Below are 12769 nucleotides of genomic sequence, written 5' to 3'. Positions count from 1 at the left end.
AAATAAAATTTATGTCTTGATTTTTGGTTAAAATAATTTTTGGTAAAAAAAATAAATATAGCTCAATAAATAATTATTATTTTATGATTTTCTTTTTTTTCGGTCATAACTAATTTTTTTGTGAGCGACTAAATAATAATAATAAAACACTAAAAAATATTCACCAAAGTGTGAAACACTAAATAACAAACTATGTAAAAAAACCAAATTGTTTTTAAATTTAAATTAATAATTATCATTTATGGTCCCTGGTTTAATCATTTAGTTTATTAATGTTTTTTTCGGTCAATCAATTTCTATGGACTAGGTGCAGGAGGAGAACCAAAACGAAGGTTCCTATTCCATGTAGCCACTGTAGGAGTCGGAGGCGCCGAGGTTCCTGCGCGAGTAGAGTCCCTGACGGGGTTTGAACTTGCCATCGCCCAGGGTGATCCTGGCGGGCAGTTTGCGGCCCCGAAAGGTGGCTGCCTCGAAGGAGGGTGGTGGCGATACCTTCTGCTGCTGCTGCAGCTGCAGCTGCAGCTGCTCCTTCTCCTCCTCCGCCGCCGCCAGTGGGATGTGCCAGGCCTGCTTTGTGAGGCTGGTTGCCGTGGGCGGAGCTGTCGAGGATTCACCCGAATCCCCAAAAAAATCCCCCACAGGACGAACCTGCGTGATCTCCAGCGTGTTCTGCTTCTTCTTGTAGTAGAGCACCTCCATGCCCAGAGTCATCATGGCCAGGACGAGGCCGAAGAGGGTGGCGATGAAGACACCACCCAGACTCTCCAAAGTGATGCCCTCCTGATCCTCGGACAAGGGACAATTGCGCAGACGCGACTGGTTCCAGTACTTGGCCTTCAGCTCCTCGAAGAAGCGGTCCTTCTGCAGCTCCAGGATGGCGTAGCTCAGCTCGTCGCCCAGGTGACTACCCTGCTGGACGGCCACGGCGTAGGGTTGCTCCGCAAACACCTCACCCACCTCGGTGAGGTTGCAGTTCCTCGTGATCTCGTACTTGATCTCCGCCGAATCGTGGATGAAGGCATAGTCCGCGTTCTCGTGGGCATCCACATTGGCGAATCCCTCGCGGGCATCCAGCACGGGCTGGGAGCTATTGATGGCCAGCAGTATGTGTCCATACTGCTCCTTGATGGGGTAGTCCCAGATGCGAAACCGCTTGAAGTCCTTGCTCGCGTTCAGGGCCAGCTCCTTCCACATGCGGTACAGTGTGTCCTCGGCGAACTTCATGTTCACGAAGTACTGATGCGTGTCGGAGTTCTTCACCACCGTGTAGTTGATCCTCGACTGGCGAGCCAGTTGCTCCAGCGACTGCACTGGCGTCTGCATGCGCTCCACGGTGAGGAAGGCCGCCAAATTGGCCGTGAAAGTGGCCAGCATGAGGACCACGAACAGCCAATAGGCGGCCACCAGCATGCGGCCGGAAATGGCCTTGGGTGCTTCGCCACCACCCTGGGGGGTGAACGAGGTGAGGGCGAACCAGAAGCTCTCCCGCAGCGTGAACTCCCGACAGGCATACGGATAGGCCTCGCGATTGTTGCGCGAACTGTACGGCGAGTACTTGTCCATGAACCAAATCATAATGGCCGTGCCCACCAGAGCGGCCACGATGCTCAGCCAGACCTCCAGCCGAAGTACAGTCATGAACTTAAAAAGCGACGTCTTGCGCACCGGCTTCCGTATGGCAATCGATATGCCCGTCTGCTCATAGTAGGGTGGCAGAAAATCAATCACCTCCTCACGCTCCGAGTACATCTTCAGAGCGGCTATGGCAAAGTCCGTTTCACCACGCACCAGATCACCCACCACGCCATCCCATTGGCCGAGCTCATTCACCTCACCCATGTGTCCCTGGTTGGGCGCCACTATCTCGTACTCAAAGTTGAGTTTCTGCGACAAGCGCATGATGAAGTCCACGCAGTAGCCCTCCCAAATGGGCGAGCCACTGCGATCCCTTAGCAATTCGCCGGTGTTCTCGTTCCGGCGCAGATAGCTCCACGGAATGCTCTCCGCCGTGCCAATACGGAAAAAACGGCGAGCCGGACTGATTGTCTCGTTGAGGAGACGCATCTCTCCGGCCGCCGACGACCAGGCGGCCAGATCCGTTTTGGCCTCGTGCTCGGAACTGTAGTAGCCGGCGGATATGTTGACGGCAAAACTCAGTCCCGGCACTGGACTCTGCGATGAGTCCTGATAGTGCTGCCCTGGCGTGGCGTACGTGAGGAAGTTGCTCCAGTGCACCATGTCCAGCCAGTTGTGGTCCCCTTCCAAGGCACCGCCTTCACCGACCTCCGAAGATGAGGCGGTGGCATTGCAGTCCTGGTAGCTGGCACTCGGATACACGGGACTCAGCTGCGCCGCATTTATCAGGCTGCGCAGCACATTAAACAGCATGGCGCGCTGCATCTGGAGGGGATTGGGATTGGAGGAGCGATTAGCCATACTACAAAGTCTTCCAATTTTAGGGGAAAAAAAATATATGTTGCAAATATTTGAAGTACATTTAAATTCGAAATACTATAATGGCGGGCTCATATCCACCGCTATAGTAAAAATTAGTGATAATTTTTTTTTTTTTTAATTATATTATTATCTTTCATTTTTGGGTAATATAACAATATTAGCACTACAAACTATATTTTTATTGTATTATTATTATTTAATACGAAATACTAGAATGGCGGGTTAATATTTTAATATTTCTAATTAATATTTTTTACAAACTAAATTTACTATAGTACTCTCTTAATTGCAGTAAAAATAAAATTGTGAAGTATGAATGGGTAGTCCCGACTCACCGTAAATCCACTTCCGCAATAAAGATCCGGCATGGGCATCGATCGGCAGATCGCACGCGGACTCAATGTGAACCGGGTGCACAGTTCCGCTTGGCGCCTGTACTTGAACACCCGATCCCGAGTGTCCAGGAACACAAAGTGCCACTCCAAGGGCCGCTGGAACAATCCAGCCTTTTGCACCTGCGGATTGGTAAGGAAGTTACATGGTTACAGATCCCGAGGGCACGAATTACGAACGGGATTAGGTTCTACAATAATTTGGGTAATTTCCTATGAATAAAATACCCTAAGGATAAGCTATTAAGAAAAAAAATTTAAAAAAAAAATACAATAAGAATAACATAAACAAATAAATACTAACCTATACATTCTGATTTATGTTCTTGGTTTATTCCCCAACTAACATACCACTCACTAACCTTCTCAAAAATGCCATTCATGGCGGCAGCTCGGGCAAACAAGGCCACATAGGTGGGCGCCGGACGCAGGGCCCGGATGCGCTCCAGGAAATTCTGGCCGGGATCGGTCTGGCTGGCGTCCAGGATGAGCGTGCGGAAGGGATAGCCGACCAGCATCTGCTGCATCGCCTCGCCGGCATCGCGGGCATTCATGAAGACCATGGCCACGTTGTTGGCCCGCTTCTGGCGCATAAAGTCGCCGAACATGTCCAAGAAAGGTCGCATGATCCTCTCCAGACGCACATAGCCGATTCCCAGGGAGCGCACCAGGTTGTATCCCTCCTCCCAGTGGCGGTAAGTCAGGTCAATCACGGCGCTAGTTCCAGCAGTGGATAGGATTTCGCAGACTACCGAAGAAAATTGCAAATTAATAATCAATAAAAAAAACAAGAAGGAAAGCAAACTTCGGCAAGCCGAAGTTCATATACCCTTGCAGCTATTGCATTAATTAAATACTTTTGAAAACATTTAAATTATGATTTACTTGAGTATGTGCTAAAAAAAAACATTGAAACTATGATTATTTGCAGCTCAATTATTAGATAGTTATTTTATATATTTTTATTATTTCTATGGGAGCTATATGCTATAGACGTCCGATTTTGATAAAATTTATACCATAATTCTGAAATAATTAAACATTGCTATATGTCGAAGAACTAAACAAAAAATTAAAAAACAGAAAAGTTATAATTTTTTTCATTTATTTTTCCGATTGTTCCTATGGGAGCTATATGCTATAGTCGTCCGATTTTGATGAAATTGAAACCGTAATTCTGAAATATTAAACCATTACTATATCTCGAAGAACTAAACAAAAAATTAAAAAACAGCAAAGTTATAATTTTTTTTCATTTATTTTTCCGATTGTTCCTATGGGAGCTATATGCTATAGTCGTCCGATTTTGATGAAATTTAAACCGTAAATCGGAAATATTTTACCATTACTATATCTCGAAGAACTAAACAAAAAATTAAAAAACAGCAAAGTTATAATTTTTTTTCATTTATTTTTCCGATTGTTCCTATGGGAGCTATATGCTATAGTCGTCCGATTTTGATGAAATTTAAACCGTAAATCGGAAATATTTTACCATTACTATATGTCGAAGAACTAAACAAAAAATTAAAAAACAACAAAGTTATAATTTTTTTTCATTTATTTTTCCGATTGTTCCTATGGGAGCTATATGCTATAGTCGTCCGATCCGGCTCGTTCCGACTTATATACTACCTGCAATAGAAAGACAACTTTTGGGAAAGTTTCATGCAGATAGCTTTAAAACTGAGAGACTAGTTTGCATATAAACGGACGGACAGACGGACAGACGGACAGACGGACATGGCTAGATCGACTCTCCTAGTGATGCTGATCAAGAATATATATACTTTATAGGGTCGGAAACGTCTCCTTCACTGCGTTGCAAACTTCTGACTGAAATTATAATACCCTCTGCAAGGGTATAAAAATTTTAAGTAATTTTCTTATATTGTTGTGAAAACAAATTTTTTCTTTTTCCCTGGAAATGCCAAATTCCACCACATGTTAATGCTTCTCAATTTTTCTTCACCCCTCATTACTCACATCGCTCCATGTCCAGGCCATCTTGCGATCGGGTCAGGGTCAAGGATGTGTCGGCCACCTTTACATCCAGACGCAGTGCGTCGAGCTCCTTGAGCACCACCACCATATCCGCATCGAATTCCGCCCGCTGAACGGGCTCAATCCAGAAGGCTGTTAGGAGTAATCAGAAATTAAACTCCGCCGCAATCGAGGCGAATTTCCAAGAACACCCACTAATCTTGAGAGTTTCCGCGCTGACTTGGCCAACGGTGAGTGTGAGTGCGAGTGTTGCGAGTAGAAGCAGCTCCATGGCCAACCGATTGCCCCGACTTCTTGCCGGGATTTAAATCCCTACAGTGTTAGGACAATGGGACAATGGGGCAAGTGCCTCCAATTTCTGCCCAATTATGTCAATTATTATTCGCGTGCGGTGCCCATCAATGGGCAGTATGCATATTTCAGCAGCTGGAATGACAGGCCTCCATTCCCACACAGAAAAGTCAAGTCGAAGTCAAGATTGGATTAGCTTCCTTATATATTCACATTATCCGATGGTGTACAAAATCAAATCAAATCAAATCAAATCAAATCATAAACTTTTGTTCGTTCGGGGCCTTACTAATGCATAAGAGAAAAAAAAACGAGCCTTAACAATTAAATCAACTTGGCTATCAATGTACAGCGATATATATATTTCTATATAAGGATATTGTATATGTACGAATGTGAATAATGAAACATAAATTAGCGATTCTTCTGGGATATTCTTGTGAATGTTGTGTGTGGTGTGTGTTGTGTGTGTGTGAGCAGGTTGTGCTGCTCCGTCTCAACTTACGGCGAAAATAAATACTTTAATGATAACGATGCAAGATTGCAGTTTGCATGAGTAACACACTACGCATGTCTAAAATTAATTGGTTTAAATGGTTAAATTCATATCAAAACTGTTTCCGTTTTCGTTTCCGATTTCTGCTTTCTACACTTAACTAGGAGAGCTTAAAAAGCTGAGAGAAGAGTGCTCCCCTGATTGCCAACGAGCTTCGTGCGATTCTCTAGGTGTACATATTATTAACATTCAAAACTGAAATGGAGTTGCAATCAGGTGCCGTGCAGATGCGACAGTATCGACTCGATGTCCTCGATCTCCACGCTGTGGTTCTGGTTCAGCGGATCCTTCTGCTGCGCAGGATTCTCGGGGGTCTCATCGTCTACTTCCTTTCCGATTCCACCTCCACTGCTGCTGCTCGCTGCTTTTGGAGACGAGTTGCTGTTTCGATAAAAAGGAAGGTAATATGCCATTAAAACAGAGTTTAATATTATATTATATGTAACACAACGAGTTATCCTAAGTTTTGAAGGCCCCAAAGAAGTGGATTTCTGGAGGGATCTTACATAAAATAATAAGAATGCATTAACATATTAAAAGCAGAACTTAACATTAACTAGCTTGTGCCGGTTAAAAACCATCACCATTAATTTCTGAATAATTTTGGATATATTTCGGTTAACCAACAAATGTTAACTTTTCTTAGTGCTCCCTTGGTTCTGTTACCACTTACATGATAGCCACCTCCAGATCATCATCATCTTGCGGCTCGCTCTTGGACGGAGGCTTCCCCGTCAGCGGCGTGGACGTGGCCGAGGGCTGATCTCCGGCGACCTCCGTGCCAGTTGCACTTGCTCCCATCGCAGTTGTGGCTCCACTATTGCTGGTCAGGCGGCGTATCCGCTTCTTGGGTATGTTGCGAATGACGCTGGCCAGTTGCTGGCCCAGATTGATCATCTGTTCCTGGGCGATGCGCATCGTGCGCAGCTCCTCGTCGTCGGTCATCATGAGCCGCTGGTAGCTCTGGAAGTAGCTGGCCGGCTGGCGCACCATCATTGCTGGATTGCTGGGCTTGGGTCCGTTGTCCGCATAGGTGAAGCTGAAGGTACAACGCTCCTGGCTGCTGCTCAAGCACATGTCCTGCTCGTAGTCGCTATCCGGATTGGGATGGGGATGGGGATCTGGATGGGGATCTGGATGGGGATCCTGGCGAGGCAGTGGTTGTGACTTGGCTGGCGGCATCGCCACTTTCCGCTGTTGCTGCTCCGGAGACCGCTGCGTGGATTCCGCCTCCGCCACCATGGGCAGTGCCGCAGCACTGGCGGTCGTGGAGGAGGGCACCCTGGCCTCGGATCGCTTCTTCATCGGCTTCTTGGTGCTGGCCTTCGTTGGATCGTCGCCAATGGCTTTAAAGGGCTCCTCGGGGGCAGGAGCTAAATGGAAATTGCAAACATTAGAGTGCGAATCAAGAAGAAACGATATAGTGTTGATTGCCTAGACTACTCAACTTTAAATTACATAATTTGTATTACTTATGCCCCTGGAAAACAATAGTTTCAGGTGGCGCCATCTACCGCGAATTTTCAAATATCCTATCAAATATTTCAGTACCTAAAAATCTAACATGGCTTATTCTTAAGTTACAAAAAATCTTTACTTAGGTAAGGTAAAAGATAGCCTTAGATTTTGCAACCTAGGTAAGGTTAAAGGTACATAAAAATAGGTATTTAGGTATTTAGGCCAAACTCTGCATACTTTTGCTCTACTGTTAACGGGTATAACAAAGTTAGGTTAGGTAAAGGCTAGCCTTCGATTTGTAAACCTAAAGTATAGGGTACCAAACAAATTGTACCTAAAAACAAGTATCTAGGTACTCTAGGTTACTCTTCTAACAAACTTCTCTGGCACTAGAATCACTCACTTTTATTGTCGATTAGCCGCGAGGATCGACGCATGCAGGTCTTGGCCGGCTCTGCGTTCTGCGGCTTCTTGGGACGTCCCCGCTTGGCCGGCGCAGGCTGTGCCGCAATCTCCACCGCAGCACGGCTCACCTTGGGCTTGGTAATGCTCGTGGTGGTGGTGGCGATCGTTGAGGGCTCCTGCTTTTTGGCGGATAGATTGAGGGCCATGAGCAGGGCGGGATCCAGTTTGCTGGCTGGTGGATCTGCAGGCGCATCCTTGGGTGCCTCCATGGCGACCGAGGGCTCCGTCGTTTCCAGTTCCTTGCGGGCCCCCTTCGTTTTCAGTGACTCCAGGTGCTCCCGCTTTTTGGGCGACTTCTGGCTGCTGGGATTGGCCAGCTTGGCAGTTTCGCGCATGGCAGTGAGCTTCCTGGTGGCCGTGGCCTTCTTGCTTTGCATCCTGGCCGGCGGCGGCTTCGCTTGCTGCTTGAACTTGGCCATCACGCGTTGCCGCTTCTCGTCCAGCTGCTCGCGTTGGTGCTGCTGCTGGAGGATCGCGGCCTCTGGCCGAGGAGGTGGCGGTGGTGGAGGGTCAACAGCATCTGCTGGCGGAATCACAGGCAGTGGTGGTGCTGGTGGTCGCAGTTCCCCACTGGTGTCCGCCTGCTGCTCCTTGCTGGGCGTGAGCCAGTTGCGTATGGGGTAGCGCACCTCGCCGTCCTGGCTGACCAGCTGACCCGGCAGACTGTCAATGGTCAGCATGGGCAGGCCGGCATCCGCCTGCAAGTCGGAGGCCGCCTTCAGCCACTCCTCGTCCTCCGTGCTGCTGATATTGGACAGCTGGTCAATGTTGAGCAGCACTTGGCCAGCTTCCTTGGCGGCTTCCTCCTCCTCCGGATCGCTTTCCCCCTCCTCCTTTTCGCTGTGGGAACTCTGCGAGGAGGAGGAGCTGGAGGAGGAGCTGCTGGAGGAACTGGAGCTAGAACTGGAGGAGGATGAGGAGCTGGTGGCGGAGGAGGAGCTGGAACTGCCGGAGCCCTCGATGATGGCCTCCGGCAGGCCGGGCAGCAGCTTGTAGTGCGGCTGCTGGTCCGAGGGATAGGAGCCGGCGGCAGCGGACTCGGCGCTGTCCACCGCCTCGCTGCCAAAGGAACGCACGCGTCGCAGGACAGTGGGCTCCAGGGATAGCACAACGGGTTGCTTCACCACCTCTGGTGCTTGCTCTGCAGGCTTTTCTTCAACCATCTCTTCTTCCTGCATTTCTGGTCTCTTGGGTGTAAGCTTGTGGTCCTCCGGAAGCTCCTCCTCCTCCTCTAGAGGTTTATCTACCTGCTGAGTAGGCTCTTCATCCGTTTCCATCTTCTTTTCCTTGTCCTTGTCCTTAAACCCACCTATGGGCTGCTTCTTCTCCTGCAGTTCCTCCCACTGCTGTATTGCGCACTGCGCATTGGCATCCGTGTGCTCCGCTTCGTCGGGGCGATAGTAGGAGCTGCCCGAGGAGTAATCCGTCTTGGCGGCACTGCCCACGGGCGTGCCGGGCATCTGGCCAAACGGGGTCAAACGGAATCCCGGAGTAATGGCGCTCAGCTGGGGCGTATCCATAATACTTTTGGTGTCCGAACCGAAGAGAAAACTGCTGCTGGGCAGCTTGCCATATGGCGTGTCCAGCGGTGGAATGGCCATGCCCGGAGTGGGTGGAATGGCAGCCGCAACAGCAGCAGCAGCTGCAGCAGCAGGTGCTCCTTCTCCTCCCTGGGATGTGGTGGTGGATGGTTCACTGGCTCTGGGAGATGCCTTGAAGGGCGTGTCCAGCAACATGGCCATATTGGGTGGCGCCTGCTCGGCCACCAAGGCTTTTATCTGCTCCCGATCGTGATTCCTCGCCTTCTCCAGCTCATTTGGCTCCTGTTTTTGTTCCTTCTCCTTGACCTGTTCCCTCTCCTTCTCCTTCTCCTCCAGCAGCGTCTCCTCGATGACCTCCTCCTCCAGCAGTGTTTCCTCTATGACCTCCTCCTTGAGTTCCAACACCTTTTTCTTTTTGGGCGCCTTGGGTTTCTGCGGTGTGACTATCTTGATGTTGATCTTCTCCGTGGCATCAGCGCCACTGCGCTGCATTGATTTCTTCACCTGATTCTTGGCCATCACTTTGGTTTTTCGTGCTCGTGCAGCAGCAGTTGTAGCGGGCGTCGATTCCTTCTTCTTGGGACGCCTGGCGCGACCCGTGCTCTTGACCTCCTCGCGCTTGGAGTTGATCTCGCGCAATCGATTCTCTAGGTCCGAGTTGGAGCCATGCAACTGGCGCTGCCAGGCGGCCATGTCGCTCTCGATCAGCTCAGTTTCCCGATTGGCCAGGGAGGAGGAGGAGGATCCTCCTACTCCTCCGTCTGTCTTTTTATCGATTTTCTGCTGCTGCTGCTCCTGGAGATTCTCCTTGCTGGCCTCCGCACTGTCATCGTGCGTGGAGCAGGATGTGCTGCAGGCGGATGTGTTTCGGGGCACATTCTTATCCAGATCCTGCTCCGGCTTGGACTCCGATTCCGCCTGGGAGATGATACGCTTGCAGGCCTTGACTGCCGCCTGACGTTTCTGTTTTCTTTTGGGCGTGGCCACCAGGGGCACAGCAGAAGCAGGAGCAGGAGCAGGAGCAGGCGGATTGGCCCTGATCACCGTCTGATTGCTGCACTCCTCCATGGCAAAAAGTGGTGGCACACCGCCTAAGCCCTCGTTCGAGCTGAGATCGCTGGCGGCGGCTGGCTGTATGATCTCCACATGGTTGATAATGGGCTTCTCTTTGGCTTTGGCCAGCAAACCAGGTCGCCGGGTGGAGAGCGGCGTATTGGGATGCAGGACGCCACCGGCGGAGACCTTGGGGGAGAAAGTCAAAGTTCGTACATGCGAGGTTCTCTTTCGGGGAGTGGATAAGCTACGGAAGGCCTTTACATTGATTATTCCGGCCGTGGAGGGCGTCACGCGTTCCATGACCTGACGCGAGGAGTCCAGGGAGGCGGGCGGCAGCTTGCGCAGCTCCTCCCCCGCCGCCTCCTTGGACGCCGCCTCCTTCTGCGCCCTTTCGCCCTCCCTTATCAACTGGATGGGCGGCTGCACGCTTGGCTGCGCCGGTGGCTGCTTCTGGGCACTGTTGATGATTATGGAATTGGGCGGCAGCTGATTGGCCGACAGCGTTATCGGCTCCGGCAGGCAGATCTCGATGTGCGAGTCGTCCACGTTGGCGAAGGCATCCGGGCCCAGTTGCTGGGCCACCCACTCGTTGTTCACCAGGAAGGGAAGGTGCGACAGCAGGCCGCCGTTGGAGAGGTACATGGGAAAGGTCAGCTGCCCGGAGGTGGCGTCCACACACACCTGACCGGCAGCCGCCGCCTCCGCCTCGCTGAGCATCGAGGTCGGATCGGCAAAGTTCAGATTCAGGCCGTCGCTGGTGAAGCTCACATTCGAGGTGTCAATGCCGGCCACCATTTTCTGCACACTCTCGTTGGAGTTCAGTACAATAAGCTTGGAGATGGAGAAGTTGGGATCCGCATTGCTGCCAGTGGCGGAGGCTGCCACGGCGGTGCGAATGATGAGCGGCGTTTGCGGCGGCACGGGTTCTACGGCATCCACCGGAGGATTCAATTGACCAGCCGCCGCAGGGGGAATAACGGCGGCGGCAAGGGCTAGCTCATCTGCCGCTGGAGGCTCTTCATCACCGATCACCACCTCCTGGATGATGCGATCGAACGAGGGATCCTTCTCGGTGGCCTCCAGTATGTTCTTCACCAGACCATCGAGCATGGCATCGCAACTCACCGCCGGATTGGTCACAGTCACCGTTTGCAGTGCCACGTTTATGTTTTTAACCAGCGTCTCCTGAAAGTCCTGGTTCTTGATAATGGCGCTGGCCAGCTCCTGGAAAATGGCGAAATGCTTTAGTCAAACGTTCCATCACCAGATGAACTGACGCAGCTGGGTGTTAACCCACTTACGGGCATGCTTTGCGGCGTGAGCACGAGGGGATTGGACTCGGCTTGAACCTGACGCGGCGTGGAATTGTTGCGCGGCCCGGGAGGCAGCAGCTCCTCCTCCTCCAAGTCATCGGTAGCCGTGGTGCTCTCCACGTCCTCCCCGTCCTCCTCCTCCTCCCCCAGATCCTCTTGATTCTCCTGGCTGGCCATAAAGCTGAGCTTGATCTTCTCACGGTTAATGCTGCAGTAGAAGTGCGGCGGCAGCAAACGCGGACGCTTGCTGAATGATGGCGAGGACAGGCTATTTACTGGGGATTGAGTGCGTCTGTGGAAGGTTAATAATCATGATAGTAAACAAGAGAGTTCTTAGGAAGTTTCCCAACATGTAGATATAATTACAAGCGCCTCCTCTTGCGATGCGACTGCGATATGCTGGACTCGGGGCCCTGGTTGCTGCTGTCATTGGTGCAGCTGCTCCTCTCGGCGGCGGTGCCTATCAGTTCGTTGACCCGTTCGGACAGCTTCAGCTGCTGCAGCTGCAGGCGCGTCTCCAACGGCAGCTTCTGCACGGCACTGGCCACTGCAAAATAGGGAGGAAAAAGAAGAGGAGTTTCAATCAGGAGGACTGTACCTTAGAGCGGCGGCAAACACTCACCCAAGCCCGTGATCTTCACATGCTCGCAGATGATCTCCTCCAGGCCGCCGTTAAGGAAGTTGTGCGTCTGCAGGCCCTGTTTCAGGGCCAGGAACTCGTGGCGCAGGTGCGGCGATGTGCGGCACAGCGTGTGGGCCGCCCGCTTCAGATTCTGGTTGACCAGATAGCCTACATATGCATATGATGGATAATGGATGATTCACGGATCCAGCAGCAGGAGCAACAAACGAAACTCACCCAGGACCAAGCGCGCCACATCCGAATGCAGCACAATCGATTCCATGGCTGGAATTTCCCGGCTCAGCGGAGCATCACCTTCCAATCCTCAAACTGGAATACAAATGCCTTTCCTTTCGTTTCGTTTCCTTTCCTTTGCTCTTTTTTCTCTTAATGGTTTACTACCTTCCTTGGGCGCAACTCTTAACGGCTTATATATTGCAGGTGATACAGGGAATTGGTTTGGTTGTTTTATTAGCGAGAGCACAAACACATTTTCTTGCTTATTTGCCGACTATTTTCGTTTTGTTGTTGCCGATTGTAGCACTGTACAACACACATAGGTTAGCATTAGCATAGCATCTGTTTTTTTTTTTTGCCGCCCGCCAAAACAACGC

The 12769-nt window shown here is 50.6% G+C and overlaps 2 protein-coding genes across 3 annotated transcripts; both read right to left on the bottom strand.

Annotated features, from left to right (window-relative positions):
• Positions 1 to 217: 217 nt before the first annotated feature.
• Positions 218 to 5134, bottom strand: LOC128265654 (uncharacterized). Its single transcript, XM_053001833.1, has 5 exons — positions 5049 to 5134; positions 4836 to 4985; positions 3212 to 3597; positions 2793 to 2972; positions 218 to 2400 (listed from the first exon to the last, which is right to left on the bottom strand). Exons 1-5 carry the CDS (start codon positions 5122 to 5124, stop codon positions 337 to 339), a joined length of 2856 nt encoding a protein of 951 aa, XP_052857793.1. The 5' UTR covers positions 5125 to 5134; the 3' UTR covers positions 218 to 336.
• A 228-nt stretch (positions 5135 to 5362) lies between these two features.
• Positions 5363 to 12749, bottom strand: LOC128265652 (titin). 2 transcript variants are annotated; one of them, XM_053001831.1, is made up of 8 exons: positions 12393 to 12749; positions 12156 to 12323; positions 11900 to 12080; positions 11522 to 11825; positions 10482 to 11444; positions 7562 to 10406; positions 6374 to 7073; positions 5363 to 6081 (listed from the first exon to the last, which is right to left on the bottom strand). In XM_053001831.1, exons 1-8 carry the CDS (start codon positions 12436 to 12438, stop codon positions 5913 to 5915), a joined length of 5376 nt encoding a protein of 1791 aa, XP_052857791.1. In that variant the 5' UTR covers positions 12439 to 12749; the 3' UTR covers positions 5363 to 5912. The 2 variants fall into 2 exon arrangements, with proteins under 2 accessions (XP_052857791.1, XP_052857790.1); XM_053001830.1 differs by having other exon boundaries at positions 7562 to 11444.
• Between the last annotated feature and the right edge of the window lie 20 nt (positions 12750 to 12769).

This window comes from Drosophila gunungcola, unplaced genomic scaffold, assembly GCF_025200985.1.
Source record: "Drosophila gunungcola strain Sukarami unplaced genomic scaffold, Dgunungcola_SK_2 000145F, whole genome shotgun sequence".
Lineage (NCBI taxonomy): Eukaryota > Metazoa > Arthropoda > Insecta > Diptera > Drosophilidae > Drosophila > Drosophila gunungcola.
The sequence above is the reverse complement of the archived record's forward strand: the minus strand, read 5'-3'. Positions and strand labels throughout refer to the sequence as shown.

Coding starts and splice junctions, on each gene's coding strand:
- LOC128265654 (XM_053001833.1), bottom strand. CDS start 5,124: ATGGAGCTGCTTCTACTCGCAACACTCGCACTCACACTCACCGTTGGC. Junction 2,973..3,211: donor TGAATGGCATTTTTGAGAAG/GTTAGTGAGTGG, acceptor ACCAATCCGCAG/GTGCAAAAGGCTGGATTGTT. Junction 2,401..2,792: donor ATTGCGGAAGTGGATTTACG/GTGAGTCGGGAC, acceptor AATCCCCTCCAG/ATGCAGCGCGCCATGCTGTT.
- LOC128265652 (XM_053001830.1), bottom strand. CDS start 12,438: ATGGAATCGATTGTGCTGCATTCGGATGTGGCGCGCTTGGTCCTGG. Junction 12,324..12,392: donor TGTGGCGCGCTTGGTCCTGG/GTGAGTTTCGTT, acceptor ATGCATATGTAG/GCTATCTGGTCAACCAGAAT. Junction 11,826..11,899: donor CATCGCAAGAGGAGGCGCTT/GTAATTATATCT, acceptor AACCTTCCACAG/ACGCACTCAATCCCCAGTAA.